The 17,086-nt window shown below is 42.5% G+C and overlaps 1 protein-coding gene across 2 annotated transcripts in view; it reads left to right on the plus strand.

The window, feature by feature from the left end:
- TCAIM (T cell activation inhibitor, mitochondrial) overlaps nt 1–6,702 on the plus strand; it is a 37,750-nt gene extending 31,048 nt beyond the window's left edge. For both annotated transcript variants that reach the window (XM_082848824.1, XM_082848825.1), the window contains exon 11: nt 4,610–6,702. In XM_082848824.1, coding sequence (XP_082704950.1) covers nt 4,610–4,850 — 241 coding nt within the window. In that variant the 3' untranslated portion in view covers nt 4,851–6,702. The remainder of the gene's footprint in view (nt 1–4,609) is intronic.
- The last annotated feature ends 10,384 nt before the right edge of the window (nt 6,703–17,086 follow it).

Below are 17,086 nucleotides of genomic sequence, written 5' to 3' on the forward strand. Positions count from 1 at the left end.
CCGTGGCCTCTTCAGCATTTATTGTTTGTAAATGTTTTGATGATGGCCATTCCAACTGGTACGAGGTGGTACCTCATGGTAGTTTTGCTTTGCATCTTTCTAATAATTAGCAATGTTCGACCAGATGAATGGATAAAGAGGATGTAGCACATATATACAATGGAATACTCAGCCATAAAATACCAAATTTGAGTTATTTGAGTTATTTGTAGTGAGGTGGATGGACCTACAGTCTGTCATACAGAGTGAAGTAAGTCAGAAAGAGAAAAACAAATACCATATGCTAACACATATATATGGAATCTAAAAAAAAAAAAAAAAAAAGGTTCTGAAGAACCTCGGGGCAGGACAGGAATAAAGATGCAGAGGTAGAGAATGGACTTGAGGACACGGGAGGGGGAAGGGTAAGCTGGGACGGACTGAGAGAGTGGCATTGACATAAATACACTACCAAACGTAAAACAGCTAGCTAGTGGGAAGCAGCCGCATAGCACAGGGAGATCAGCTCTGTGCTTTGCGATGACCTAGAGGGGCGGGATGGGGAGGGTGGGAGGGAGACACAAGAGGGAGGGGATAAGGGGATATATGTATACATATAGCTGATTCACTTTATTATACAGCAGAGACTAACACAACATTGTACAGCAATTATATTCCAACAAAGATGTTAAAAAATAAAATGTTTTTTTAAAAGTTACCGATGTTGAGCATCTTTTCATGTGCCTTTTTTTTCAACAGTGTAAAATTTACCTCTTGAAATTGGCTTCTTGAAAGTCTGCCCTGTTTGAATTCTTTTGCGATTACCAACCCCAGGACATTTCTTGAGGGCAGGTGTCATTTACAGCCCCCCTCCCACCCCAGGCCTTGTGACAAGTGCCCATCAGCACTGGTTTTTAACTTGTTTTTCTGGGAAATGGCCACAAGGCGGCAGGATTTCTTCATGCCAGCTCTGCTGCCTTGGGCACCCAGAACCTCAGGGAAACTTGTTTCTGGGTTGTGAATTAGAACAAACACCCAAGGGCTTTTGTCTCACTGCCCCTTACCCCTTCCCCTTCACCACCAGACAATACCCAACCCCTGCAAAACCGCTCTGCTGAGTGTGCTGTCGTCCGGAGGCCGGGCGACTGCACGGACGGAGCTGGAGGTGGGAGCCCCACCACTAGGAGACGTGGAGACCAGGTGACTTTTCAGATTCTTCCAGCCCAGAGAATCCACCATCCTTTGGGTGCAGTAGGCTTGGTTTAGCTGTAGGAGGGCCCACCTGGATCTGGAGGTTGTGGTTCCATCCAGAGGGGACCAGGCACTAGAGGGCCAAGCAGGGGCTCGTTTGCTGGCATATCCTCCCCAGCTCCCTCAGCCCCAGGACAGTCCAGCCTTGGGAACCAAGCCTGCTCAGGCTCTAGGGATGTGACACCTGCCCAGGTCTTAATATTCACAAGGCCTGCAGGGCTGTAAATAAATAACACCTGTCCTCAAGAAATGTCCTGGGATAAGTAATCGAAAAAGAATTCAAATCAGTGCAGTATTTCAAGAAGCCAATTTCAAGAGGTAACATTATTCACACTGTTTAAAAAACAAAACAAAACATGACAAGATGCTCAACATCCCTAATTATCAGAGAAACGCAAATCAAAACTGCAACAAGGTCTCACCTTGCACAGGTCACAATGGCCATTACCCAAAAGTCTACAAACTATAGTAGCTGGAGGGGGTGCAGAGAAAAGGGAACCCTCCTAAGCTGCTGGTGGGAATGGAAACTGTTAACAGCTACTATGGAGAACATTATGGAGGTTTCTTTAAAAATTAAGAATAGAACTACCATATGATCTGGCAATCCCACTCCTGGGCATATCTGGAGAAAACCATAATTTGAAAAGACACATGCACCCCAATGTTCACTGCAGCAGTACTTACTATAGCCAAGACATGGAAGCCTCCTAAATGTCCATCAGCAGAGGAGTGGATAAAGAAGGTGTGGTCCATATATACAGTGGAATATTACTCAGCCATAATAAAGAACGAAATAATGCCATTTGCAGCAACATGGATGGACCTAGAGATGATCACACTCAGTGAAGTGAGTCAGACAGAGAAAGATAAATACAATTATCACTCACAGTTGGAATTAATTTTTTTAAATGATGCAAATGAACTTACACAACAGAAACAGACTTAGACTTCAAAAACAAAGTTATGGTTACTCAAGGGGAACCATTGGGGGGGTAGGAATAAATCAGGAACTTAGGATTAGCATACACACAACTACTACATGTAAGATAGAAAAACAGCAAGTACCTAGTGTATAGTACTGGGACCTCTACTGAATGTGATAATCTACATGAGAAAAGAATATATGTGTATGTATAACTGAATCACTTTGCTTTACACCTGAAACTAACAATGTTGTAAATCAACTATACCCCAATAAAATCTTTAAAAAAATAAGCACTGAAGGATAAACCAGAAATTAATTAATTAATTGTAAGTCTCACCTACCTTCCGTTGTGAGGCCTGAGGATCTTGCTACATCGTATCTGCTGCTTTTTCTGTTTTCGCACTGGGCATTCTATAGCTTTGAAATAGTGCCAGTAGATTTTTAAGGAAGGAAAATAAAAATCAAATATTTTAGTTTTTGAGCGTTTCATCCACCAGATGCTGAGGTAAATCCAACCCCGTGATCCATCTTGATTCCTGTCCTGCTTCCTCATTCCCCACATCCGGGCCGGCAGAGCTCTCAGCTCCACGTTCTCCGTCTCTCCAGAACCCCGCCCGTCTCGTGTCCCTTCCCGCTGCGCCCGGGTCTCAGCCTCCACCATCCTGTGATGCCCTGTCCCGTGGCCGCGCCTCCGCATGCACGCCCCCGCCCAGCGGATTCTCAGCCGAGCAGCTGGAGCGAGTGGTCCTTTGAGAGCCCGGATGTGCTCCTGCCTGCGAGGCCCTGCCGGCGGCCTCCTGAACTCGCCTCCTAAGACGCTGCCCTCACCCCTGCTGCTCCTGCCAGAGGAGCTTCTTACCTCCTCAAGGACACGCGCTCTGACCCTGCCTGGAGCCCTTCTCCCCCATGGCTTCAGGCTCCGCCCCTTCCCAGCCTCAGGTCTCAGCTCCCCTGCCACCCAGCAGCTTCCCCTCATCCCTCCCACCTGCCACCCATCTCCCTATGACACGCTGCTTTCCTTGTTCATTTACTGTCTGCCCCCCGCCCCCGCCCCATATAGCATGTGAGCTTCATGAGGGCAGAGGCTTTGTCTCTTTTTTTCTCTCCAGTGCCGGGGTCGGGGCCTGGCACATGGGAGGCTTCAGTCAATACTCACCGACTGGATCCACTGACGCTCATGCTTCCCTGGCCTCCTTCTGGCTCTGGGCTCCAGAGCCTTCATCCCTGTCCCCTCCAACACGGAGGGTAAAGAAACCATTTGCTGCTGGTTCCGTCCCGCCTGCCCCCTTGGCCTGGGCCCCCTACAGGCGTCTGCCCCGGCCCGGCTGAGTCTCCCCTCCCCGCTGCCTTCTCTCCTCTCCCTGCGCCGCCGTCCCTCCCTAGTCTGGCCGCCTGCATCGCAGCCACTCGGTGCTGGTTAGACAGCCTTCTTGCCTTAGATGAAGCCTGTTCTGACACAGTGGCTTTCAGACACTTTGAGCTGCATCTCTCTTTATAAAGTGGATTCTCAAGTGGAAACCCAATTGATAAAGAAAGATCAAGGTTGGCAGGTGCTCCAGTTGAAGAGGAAAGGAACTGGAGGCCGTCCATACCCACGAGGGCCCTCAGAGCACCTCTGCACCACCCTCGGCTTGCTGAGCCGTTTAAAGACCACCGTTCTAAGCTAACATCTGGGTCCTGTCCTTCCAGCCCCTGCACGACTTCTCCAGGTTGCCTGACTTTCAGCACCTGTGTCTTACCCTTGGCGGGCAGAAGACAGAACCTGTGCCCCGGTGGGGAGGGCGGCCTCCTCCAGCCTCTGGTCCTGGGGTTTTTCAGGAATCTCCAGAAGTCGCTCCTGCCCGGGTCAGGGTTGGACTGTAGGGCCTCCTGAAGCTGCCGGTGGTGCTCTCAGCTTCCTGCTTTTCTCAGTCACCAACAGCTGCTCCCGGAGAAGGGATAAGAGACTTTTGAATTATGCATTAATTAGACAACAAGGACCTATTGTAGAGCCCACGGAACCATACTCAATATTTTGTAGTAACCTATAAGGGAAAAGAATCTGACAAAGAGTAGATATATGTATGTATAACTGAACCACTTCTCTGTATGCCAGAAGCCAGCACAACATTGTAAATCAACCATACTTCAATTAAAAACATTTTTTAATTAGAAGTTAAACTTAAATAAAAAATAAAAATTTTTAAGAAGCCAAAAAAATTATTGTATTAATTATCTTTACCCCATTACTGGTAAAACGATTTAACAAATACTTAGAGATACATGTGGTAATAATAGGTGCTACAAGATACCTATGGACAGTCTTCTGAGCGTATAATTTGGCCTTTGTGGATACCATTTTCAGTGTTGAGAGTAGAAAGTTATGGCCCAATATATAAAAATATTTTTTACATTTTATGTTCTTTTATTTGGTTATAGCTTGTGGCAATCAGATGTTTGTTTTCAACATAACAGGTTGAAAGTCATTGAAAACGAATTGATGCAGGCTTCCACGAAGAAATTTTCTCTGGAAAAGTTTTATAAGGAGCCCAGCGTTTCAAGTATACAAATGGTGGATTGTTGTAAGAGACTTCTAGAACAATCACTGCCTTATCTACAAGGGATGCACCTGTGCATTTCACATTTTTACTCTGTTATGCAGGATGGAGACCTTTGTATTCCTTGGAATTGGAAGAATGGAGAAGCCATTAAATAACACAGAAATCTGTATTATTTTTTAAAGAGATAAGAAACTGCTAAACTTATTTAAATCCACAATTTGATGTAACAGAATTACTGACATGTTAAAAGAACAAAGTTTCTAACTGCTGCTTTAAAAGTAGACTTTTTAAAAATTAATTTCTATTAGGAAACTTGTTTTAAAAAGGTTTTATCTCCCAATCTTGTAGTGTTTCTTATCTGATTGGCAGGACTGGCTGAAAAGAAAGGATTCTACGGGGTGAAAGATTATATATATATATATATATATATATATATATATACACACACACACACACACATATATATATATATTTTTTTTTATGAGTGAATGTTGGTAAGTATAAACAGGTCTCGTTCAATATAGCTCTGGAGTTGCGGAACTCATTTCCACCTGTAACAATTCAACATGTGACTTTATAGTTACATCACATGTATCGATATACACACCTGTATTTCACAGCCAATTATGGACAGTTTGAGTCCAAAACAGATGACTGATGGGTAGTAAAAATTCGTTAATCAAATTTTGCCTAGGGGCTTCCCTGGTGGTGCAGTGGTTGAGAGTCCACCTGCCGATGCAGGGGACACGGGTTTGTGCCCCGGTCCAGGAGGATCCCACATGCCGCGGAGCGGCTGGGCCCGTGAGCCATGGCTGCTGAGCCTGTGCGTCTGGAGCCTGTGCTCCACAACGGGAGAGGCCACAACAGTGAGAGGCCCGCGTATCGCAAAAAAAAAAAAAAATTTGCCTAAAGAGAGAGTAGATGGGAAAAAGCAATTGAATTAATAAATGATATTGACATTATCATAAGCTGTCTGATACAGTTTGTTAAAGCATTTCCAGAATGCATTCCCTATGCATTAAGATAGCCTAACTGTTGATAGCCTATAACCAAGAGACAGTGAATTTTTTTGAAACACTGAATGAGGTGATTCATTTGTTTCAAGGACAAACACTATCCAGAAAAATCCTTGTTTCTCAAAGAGTTCCATCAAGTAGGGCCAAGTTTAAAATGATTCGGGCCGTTCAGGATCTGCCACCCCTCTCAACCCCGGTCTTCCAATGATTAGAACGCTGGTTAGAGCCCCTCTGAGTCACCCCCTGTCCATAGTTGTGTGGACTTTCCTGGACCCACCACCCAGCCCAGCCCCAAGCCCTATAGACAGACACAGGGCTTTTCTCTGTGGATATTTCCCTTAGGATGATATTTTTAACCAATCCAAAAACCTCTTCAGCTTGTTTCTCACGAGGACAAGGTGAATCCAGGTTTGTAACAACATTTTTGAGGCTCTTACTGCTGAAGAAATAAGAAAGGAATTTTTTCCATAGTGCGTTAGAAAGGAAAAGAGATGTTAAAAATGATTCTCGAAGCATGGTGCGAGATTATTTGATTATTTGAATGATTATGATTATTTGAACACTTTAAATTCAAATGTGTGTTTGAATAAGTATTGATTTGTAATTATTATAGTTTGTGCATATCACCCCTTTTAAGCTGTGCCTAACAACTGTACTTAATTTTTTTTTCTCATATAAAAATGTTGTTGCCTATAAGTTTTCCAGAGCCAAATAATGGGAGTGAAAAATTCTTTAGAGGTTACATAGGGAAATTTATTTGAGGGAATTCCCTGGAGGTCCAGTGGTTAGGAATCCACGCTTTCACTGCCAAAGGTGAGGGTTCGATCCCTGGTTGGGGAACTAAGATCCCAAAAGCCATGCAGTGTGGCCAAAAAAATAATAATTTATGGAAAAATAGGTTTGGATTATGCCATTTCTAAAATCAACTAATATAGAATCCTCAATAATATGTTTTGAATTGGACTTTGTCTCAGAACTAATTGTTACATAATAAGTAGTATGCTAACCAGATAATTGTTTTCTCATTATTCATTTGTTAATAGTTTATAACTATTTCAACATAAAGGAATCTACAAAAAATTGGTGGCCTGTTTGACTTCCTCTTCCAATCGAACATAAAAGTTCTGGAAAACTGTCTCCCACCACTGAAAACTAGGACAGGATGAGACCCCTAACCTCAAAGCCTTGGGTCAGAAATGATCTCCAGAGGGACCTGAGCTCCAGCCTCAGGCCAGAGCTCTCCCAAGGAAGAACCAGGCCATGAGCTTGCCTGGTGGCTGTACCCTCTGCCCAGGCTGTCCAGTCAGGGAGGCGTATGTCCAGAGCCACGTCTGTCCACAGGACAGGTCTCCCCAAGCCCTGCTTCCTCCTTTCTCTCTTCAAAGACTCTGCCTCCAGGCAGCCTCCCTGAGTTCATGAGAGGGGCTATGGGCCTTGAGGAGTGGACAGGTGGGCAAGGGGAACCAGGGCTGCCTCAGGAGCCAGCTCACCTTTGGAACCTGTAACCCACCCCTCCCTTGGCCTCAGTCTCCCCATCTGTGAAACATGCCCATTCTTGGAGCTCCTTCTCACCCCCAGTGAGCCTGTCCCAGGAAAACAGAGTCCTCCCTTGGATGGTCCTTGGCCACCAGCCCAGGTGCCTGTTGCTGCATAACAGCTGGATGAGGAAGAAGAGGAGGAGGTGGAGCAGCCAGTGACCAGACAGCACAGACCTGGGCCAACGCCATGCGACCCTCTTCCCTCCACGCCCCTCCCACTGCAGCCCGGTCCTACTGGTCACTCAAAACCCTTCCCTCGGGCTTCTCTGGTGGCGCAGTGGTTGAGAGTCCGCCTGCCAATGCAGGGGACACAGGTTCGTGCCCCGGTCCGGGAAAATCCCACACGCCATGGAGCGGCTGGGCCCGTAAGCCATGGCCACTGGGACTGTGCGTCTGGAGCCTGTGCTCCGCAATGGGAGAGGCCACAACAGTGAGAGGCCCATGTATCGCAAAAAAAAAAAAAAAAAAAAAAATCATAAAATGTGGGAGAGGGGAGTAAGAAAATGTAGGTTTTTTTCTAGACCGTTTTTGAGCTTATATGACTACCAGTCTAAAGAAAGTAGATACAATAATGGGTTAACATATTTGAAAACCAGGGTAACCACAAATCAAAAACATACGATAGGGCTTCCCTGGTGGCGCAGTGGTTGAGAGTCCGCCTGCCGATGCAGGGGACATGGGTTTGTGCCCCAGTCCAGGAAGATCCCACATGCCGCGGAGCGGCTGGGCCCATGAGCCATGGCCGCTGCGCCTGCACATCCAGAGTCTGTGCTCCACAACGGGAGAGGCCACAGCAGTGAGAGGCTCGCGTACCACAAAAAAAAAAAAAAAAAAAAAAAAAATACAATAGGTTCACAAAAAACAAAAAAAAGAGAACTCAAACATAATACAAAGGAAAACCATCAAACCACAAAAGGAAAACAAAAAGAAAAATAAAGGAACAAAGAAGAAATACAAAATCAATTGGAAAGCAAGATTTTAAATGGCAATAAATATATATCTAACAATAATTACCTTAAATGTCAATGGACTAAATGCTCTGATCAAAAGACAGAGTGACAGATTGGATAATAAAACAAGAGCCTACAATACGCTACCTATAAGAGACCCACATAGATTGAAAGTGAAGGGATGGAAAAAGTTATTTCATGCAAATGGAAATGACAAGAAAGCAGGGGTAGCAATACTCACATCAGACAAAAACAAACTTTAAAACAAAGGCCATAAAAGAAGGACACTATATAAAAGAATCAATACAAGAAGAGGATATTATACTTATTAACATATATACACCCAATATAGGAGCACTTAAATACATAAAACAAATACTAATGGACTAAGGGAGCTATTGACAGGAATACAACAATCATAGGAGACTTTAACAATCCACTGACATCAAGGGAGAGATCTTCCAGACAGAAAAATCAGTAAAGCAACAGGGATCCTAAATGACACAATAGAACAGTTAGACTCAATTGATATTTTCAGGACATTACATCCCCCCAAAAACCAGAATACACATACTCTTCAAGCACACGTGGAACATTCCCTAGGATAGGCCACATACTAGGACACAAAACAAGCCTCAACAAATTTAAAAGGATAGAAATTATTTCAAGCATCTTTTCTGACCACAGTAGCATGAAACTAGAAATCAACCACAGAAAGAGAAACAAGAAAAAAGTTATTACATGGAGACTAAACAACATGCTAGTAAAAAACCAGTGGGTCAATGATGAAATCAAAGAGGAAATTAAAAATATTTGAGACAAATGACAATTAAAACACAACCATACAAAAATCTATGTGATACAGTAAAAGCCGTCCTAAGAGGAAGGTTCATAGCAATAAAGGCCTTCCTCAAAAAAAAAAACAAGAAAAATCTCAAATAAACGAATTAACCTATCACCTAAAATAATCAGAAAAAGAAAAACATACAAAACTTAAAGTCAGCAAAAGGTAGGAAATAATAAAGATCAGAGAGGAAACAAATAGAGATTTTTTAAAAATAGAAAAAAATCAATAAAACCAAGAGCCAGTTTTTGAAAGCATAAACAACGCTGAAAAACCTCTGAGAAGGCTCACCAAGAAAAGAGAGAGGACCCAAATAAACAAAATATGAAATGAAAGAGGAGAAATAACAACCAATACCTCAGAAATACAAAAAAACAGTAAGAAAATACTATGAACAACTATATACCAACAAATTGGACAACCTAGAAGAAATGGGCAAGTTTCTAGAAATATACAGCCTGCCAAAACTGAATCAAGAAGAAATAGGTAATTTGAACAGACTAATCACTAGAAGTGAAATAGAATCTGTAATTTAAAAAACTCCCTGCAAACAAAAGTCCAGGGCCAAATGGCTTCACTGGGGAATTCTATGAAACATACAAAGAAGAAGAACGTATACCAAGCCTTCTCAAACTCTTCCAAAAGATTGAAGGGGAGGGACACTCCCAAAGTCATTCTATGAAGCTACCATCACCCTGATACCAAAACCAGACAAAGACACTACCAAAAAAGAAATTACAGGCCAGTATCTTTGATGAACATACATGCAAAAATCCTCAACCAAGTATTAGCAAACTGAATGCAACAACACATAAAAAGGATTATATACCATGATCAAGTGGAGTCATACCAGGGTCACAGGATGGTTCAACATACACAAAATCAATGAATGTGATACACCACATCAACAAAAGACAAAAACCACATGATCATTTAAAATGATGCAGAAAAAGCATTTGATAAAATGCAACATCCATTTATGATATAAACTCTTACAAAAGTGGGCATAGAAGGAACATATTTCAGGATAATAAACGCTATTTATGACAAACCCAAAGCCAATATAATACTCAACAGTGAAAAGCTGAAAGCCTTCCTGCTAAAATGTGGAACAAGACAAGGATGCCCACTCTTATCACTTCTATTCAACATAGTATTGGAAGTCCTAGCCACAGCAATCAGACAAGAAAAAGAAATAAAAGATATCCAAAGTGGAAGTGAAGAGGTAAAATTGACATTATATGCAAATGACTTGATACTGTATGTATAAACTCTATGGACTCCACACAAAAAACTACTAGAACTTATGAACGAATTCAGCTATGTAGCAGGATACAAGATTAACATACATAAATCTGTTGAATTTCTTTACACTAATAAAATATCAGAAAGGAAAAGTAAAAAACAATCCCTTTTAAAAGTGCATCTTAAAAAAAAAAAGAAGAAAAAAACAAGCCTAGGAATAAACCTGAACAAGGAGGTGAAAGACTTACACACTGAGACTTATAAAACATTGATTTTAAAAAATTGAAGATGATTCAAAGAAATGGAAAGATATCCCATGATCTTGGACTGGAAGAATTAATATTGTTCGTACTACCCAAAGCAATCTACAAATTTAAGGCAGTCCCTATCAAATTACCCATGACATTTCTCACAGAACTAGAACAAATAATCCTAAAATTGATATGGAACCACAAAAGACCCAGAATTGCCAAAGCAAAACTGAGAAAAAAGAAGAAAGCTGAAGGCATAACCCCCCCCCAAGACTTCAGACAATATTACAAAGCTACAGTAATCAAAACAGTACAGTATTGGCACAAACACATATATGGGTCAAAGAAACAGAACAGAAAGACAAGAAATAATACCACACACCTACAGTCAATTAATCTTCAACAAAGGAGGCAAGAATATTCAATGGAGAAAAGACAGTCTCTTCAGCAAAATGTGCTGTGAAAGCTGGATAGGGCCATGTAAATCAACGAAGTTAGAACACTCCCTTGCACCATACAAAAAAATAAACTCAAAATGACTTAGAGACTGAAATATAAGATGTAACATCATAAAATTCCTAGAAAGGAATACAGGCAAAACAGTCTCTGGCATAAATCGCGCCAATATCTTTTTTGGTAAGTCTCCCAAGGCAAACAAAATAAAAGCAAAAATAAACAAATGGGACCTAATCTAACTTAAAACCTTCTGTGCAGCACAGGAAAGCATAAACAAAATGAAAAGACAACTTGTGGACTGGAATAAAATATTTGCAAACAATTTGACTGAAAAGGCTTATTCCCAAAATATACAAATAGTTCAAACAACTCAGTAACAAAAAGGCATGATACAAATAAACTTAGAAAACAAACTTATGGTTACAAAAGTGGAAGGGTGGTGGCGAAGGATAAAACGGGAGTTTGGGATCAGCATATACACACTACTATACTTAAAATAGATTAAACAGGGACTTCCCTGGTGGCACAGTGGTTAAGAATCTGCCTGCCAAGGCAGGGGACACGGGTTCAAGCCCTGGTCCAGGATGATCCCACATGCCATGGAGCAACTAAGCCCGTGCTCTACAACTACTAAGCCTGCTCTCTAGAGCCCACGAGCCACAACTACTGAGCCTGCGTGCCACAACTACTGAAGCCCACTCACCCTAAAGCCCACACGCAGCAACTACTGAACCCACGTGCTGCAACTGCTGAAGCCCACGCGCCTACAGCCTGTGCGCCGCAACAAGAGAAGCCACCGCAATGAGAAGCCCGTGCACTGCAACAAAGAGTAGCCCCCTTTTGCCACAACTAGAGAAAGCCCACGGGCAGCAACGAAGACCCAACACAGCCAAAAAATAATAAAATTAAATAAAAAATTTAAAAAATAAACTACAGCAAGATATCACCTCACACCAGTCAAAATGGTGATCATCAACAAGTCTACAATGATCAGAGCTGGAGAGGGTGTGGAGAAAAGGGAACCCTCTTGCACTTTTGATGGGAATGTAAGTTGATACAGCCACTATGGAGAACAGTATGGAGGTTCCTTAAAAAAACAAAAATAGGGCTTCCCTGGTGGCGCAGTGGTTGAGAGTCCGCCTGCCGAAGCAAGGGACAGAGGTTCATGCCCCAGTCTGGGAAGATCCCACATGCCGCGGAGCGGCTAGGCCCGTGAGCCATGGCCGCTGAGCCTGTGCATCCGGAGTCTGTGCTCCGCAATGGGAGAGCCACAACAGTGAGAGGCCCGCGTAATGCAAAAAAAAAAAAAAAATAGAACTACCATATGACCCAGCAATCCCACTACTGGGCATATACCCTAAGAAAACCATAATTTAAAAAGTGTCATGTACCACAATGTTCATTGCAGCACTATTTACAATAGCCAGGACATGGAAGCAACCTAAGTGTCCATAGACAGATGAATGGATAAAGAAGATGTGGCACATATATGCAATGGAATATTACTCAGCCATAAAAAGAAACAAAATTGAGTTATTTGTAGTGAGATGGATGGACAGAGTCTGTCATACAGAGTGAAGTAAGTCAGAAAGAGAAAAACAAATACCGTATGCTAACACATATATATATGGAATATTAAAAAAATGGTTATGAAGAACCTAGGGGCAGGACAGGAATAAAGACACAGACATAGAGAATGGACTTGAAGACCCGGGGAGGGGGAAGGGTAGGCTGGGATGAAGTGAGAGAGTGGCATGGACATATATACACTACCAAATGTAAAATAGCTAGCTAGTGGGAAGCAGCTGCATAGCACAGGGAGATCAGCTCAATGTTTTGTTACCACCTAGAGGGGTGGGATAGGGAGGGTGGGAGGGAAATGCAAGAGGGAAGGGATATGGGGATATATGTATATGTATAGCTGACTCACTTTGTTATACAGGAGAAACTAACACACCATTGTAAAGCAATTATACTCCAGTAAAGATGTTAAAAAAAAAAAAAAGGAAAAAATTCAAAACAGGGCTGACTTCCAGGAAGCCAGCTTCTTAAGGTACATTTTCCTCACACTGTATAAAAAAAACACATGAAAATGTGCTCAACATCGTTAATTATTGGAGAAATGCAAATCAAAACTACAAGACACCACCTCGCACCATTCAGAATGGCCATCATCAAAAAGTCTACAAATAGGGCTTCCCTGGTGGCGCAGTGGTTGAGAGTCCACCTGCCGATGCAGGGGACACGAGCTCGTGTCCCAGTCTGGGATGATCCCACATGCCGTGGAGCAACTAGGCCCATGAGCCATGGCTGTTGAGCCTGCGCGTCCAGAGCCTGTGCTCCGCAACGAGAGAGGCCACAACAGTGAGAGGCCCGCGTACTGCAAAAAAAAAAAAAAAAAAAAAAAAATTCTACAAATAATAAATGCAGGAGAGAGCGTGGAGAAAAGGGAACCTGACTACGTCTTGGTGGGAATGGAAATTGGTAACAGCCACTATGGAGGTTCTTTTAAAAACTCAAACTAGAGCTACCATATGATCCGGCAATCTCACTGCTGGGCGTATATCTGGAGAAAAACATCATTCTAACGGACACATGCACCAGAACATTCGTGTGCTATTTAAAAGAGCCAAGACAGAGAAGCAACCTTAATGTCCACTGACAGAAGAATGGACAAAGAAGGTGTGGTACACACATAGAATGGAATATAACTCATCCATTAAAAAGAACAAAATAATGCCATTTGCAGAAACATGGATCGACCTAGAGATGATAATACTAAGGGAAGGAAGGAAGTCAGAGAAAGACAAATATGATATCACTTATATGTGGCATCTAAAGAAAAAGTGATTCAAATGAACTTATTAACAACACAGAAACAGACTCATAGAGTTCGAAAACAAACCTATGGTTAGAAAAGGTAATGACACAAACACAAATGCTCACCAACCAATCAAGAAGCAGCTGTTTGTTCAATAGGATCTGGCCAGGAACTGTCACCAATTCCACAAGTGAAACAGATATGTGACTCCTTCACTTATTTGATGCATAAAATGACCCCATCATCTCCTGGGACACGGATCATGTCCACAGCCCTCCTGCGTGGCCACCCTTTCTGTGTTTCACATCCTTGGCTTTTTAAACAAGCAATTTGTGTAGATCGAGGAGAGAACGGGCAGCGAGGCCAGAGAAGTAAGTAACCAGAGGGGGGCCCCAGCAGCACACTCGGACAATCACCCCGGTCCTCCACCCACTAGGCTCCTGCCCCCGCCCTCCTTACCCTGCTCCCCGGACACGTCAGCCTCGGCCTCCTCGGCCACAGCCTCTGCTTCCTGTTCCCTTTCCAGAGCATCAGCCTTGGCTCCTCTCACACATGACCCCTCTCCGTCCACCACCCCTGACACTGAGGGCACCTGCGTCTCCTGCGAGCCTCGGGACCAGGCCTTCATCTTTCTACCAGTGGCGGCTTGCACAGCTTCCGATCCACAACGGTCACAGCAAATGACGGCTGCACGAATGAATGAATCCTTGCTAGCCAAACCTCCTTAGGCCACATCTTTAGGAAAACCACCCTGTTTTGAATATAATACTCTCCCTTTCTTCATAGTAGATCCATGAAACATCTTCAACACTATCTTACTGCCTACAAAACTACTGACTATAACAGGATACCTTCAAAGATACAAATGGCATAGAGACAGCACCGCTTATGAACCAAAAACCTTTTTCACTTTAAGATTTCTTCTCAATTTAATGACAGTGCAGACGAGGCTTGTTTCCTTCAGCACATTTCAAAATTTTAAACAGTGAAGATTCTAATTAATCAAGTAGTAACTGAGTTTTCCCCCCTTGTTGCCACCCTTTTCCATCTGCACAGTTTCTTTCTGATACTCTTATCTTTCACTCTGCTTCTGAGTTGACTTTTATATTAACAGGCGCTGCTTCTCAAATTGAGGTACATGGTGGGAATGCAACTGAGGTTATTATACTGAGAAAACAGCCACATCCAATCCCTGGCACAACCGGGAGGGAAAAAAATAAATGTTACTCCTAAGTGACATACAGTATAATACAGTCGATTTCCTAAGTTCAATACAGTTTTAATTTCCCATACTTATGAGTTCTGACTACCTGAATTTTTTTCTTTTTTTTTTTTTTTATGGTACGCGGGCCTCTCACTGTTGTGGCCTCTCCCGTTGTGGAGCACTGGCTCCGGACGCGCAGGCTCAGCGGCCGTGGCTCACGGGCCCAGCCACTCCGCAGCATGTGGTATCTTCCTGGGCCGGGGCACGAACCCGTGTCCCCTGCATCGGCAGGCGGACTCTCAAGCACTGCGCCACCAGGGAAACCCGTACCTGAATATTTTTAATGATTAGACGGAATGGTAAGACAGGAAGAGGGCTAAGAGCACTCACTCTTCTTTTCTTTTCATGTTCTCTCTTGCCTGTTGGGCTTTGGTGAGAATAAACCACTGGAGGTTTGCTGGATCGCAGAGGATCACAATGTTAAAATGCCCAAGTTCGTGCAAACTTGGAGCATATCTGTCACTGTAATAAAGCATACGTAAAAGGAAAAATCAGTGACCTCTCCACCCCCAAAGAAACGATTTTCTTAGTCTGATTAATGCAAAGGAATTCATCAAGAAAATCCACCTCAAAGGTACAGTAAGTCCCCTACATATGAATGAGTTCCTTTCCAAGAGTGCGTTCCTAAGTCCAATTTGTTCATAAGTCCAACAAGTTAGCCTAGGTACCCAACTAACACAATTGGCTATATAGCACTGTACTGTAGTAGGTTTATAATACTTTTCACACAAATAATACATAAAAAACAAACACTTGAAATAAAGATACTGTACTACTGTACTCTCTACAGTACTGTACAGTGAAGTACACAAAAGCACAACCACTTGTAGAGGATGCACGCATGTGACAATGTACAGCAGACACATGAACTAACTTATGAGATTGGACACGTGAACACATGTTTGCATCTTTGAAAGTTTGCAACTTGAAGGTTCACATGTAGTGGACTTCCTGTATAGCAGAATTGATTTGAAGTTTTGCTGTCCCCAAAGAGACACACTAGCAGGATGACCACACCCTTCCTGGCCCTGTGACCTTCCTCATCTGTAAGATGGGGGTAGTAACCCACTCCATGGTGAGGTTGTGAGAGCCGATGAGATAATGCATTTAAGTACCAAGCACGGTGCCTGATACGCACACTGTTGATTTCACATTAGTATAATCCTATAAAGTTTTCCACAGGACTGATTTGCCCTATAAGTGGCAATATATTTACAGAACGTTCTAGGGACTCAATCTTTCAATCCTCTCATATTGGCTTTTCTCATGTGTAAAAGAGTGTTGCCAACAGAGGTGGTGACATTCCTTTCTTTAATTCCTAAGAATCACACATGGAAATACAAAACAATTTCATGCATGGACACACACAGCCCATCTTACTGAATGAATAAAAGTAATTGTTTTAGATACTTGCCTGTTAAGGATCATTTGCAAACCACGCAAACTTCGAGGGTGAAAAGGTATTCGACTTTTCAAGAGTCTATGATAGAACACGTCGAGAAGAGAGTAATATTCTTCAAGTGTCAACACTGGCTGTAATTCTTCGATATAAACAACTTGGATGCCACCTAGAAGATAGCTTATTTGGTCCTCCAGAAGCATCAGCCTCCTCTGCAGGTCAAAATAACTCGGTAATCTTTCAAAAAGCTACAGTATTTTTTTTAAAAAAAGGAAGAAATATTTAGTTCTATGGTACTTTAATAGTCTAAGTTTAGGACTCCAATAAATGGTATTGAGGAATTCTAACAAGAAAATTATTTTCCTAGAAGGAAAGTTCAAGTAAGCAATAAGAAAAAAGCTATGGAGTGCTGGAAATATTAATATTCAAAATAAACCACTGTAAATCTTAGGAACTTTTAGCTAGGAACTGAAGAGATTGAAGAAGAAAAGAAATATGTTCCAAATAAAAGTAAGTGTTAAGTACTAACATTTAAATATTCAGGTAAGAATCTCAAATTAGATTAGAAAGATTAAATGGTATAATAAAGAAGGGTTTTAGAAATAAA

Source organism: Leucopleurus acutus (assembly GCF_964270905.1).
Source record: "Leucopleurus acutus genome assembly, chromosome: 10".
Lineage (NCBI taxonomy): Eukaryota > Metazoa > Chordata > Mammalia > Artiodactyla > Delphinidae > Leucopleurus > Leucopleurus acutus.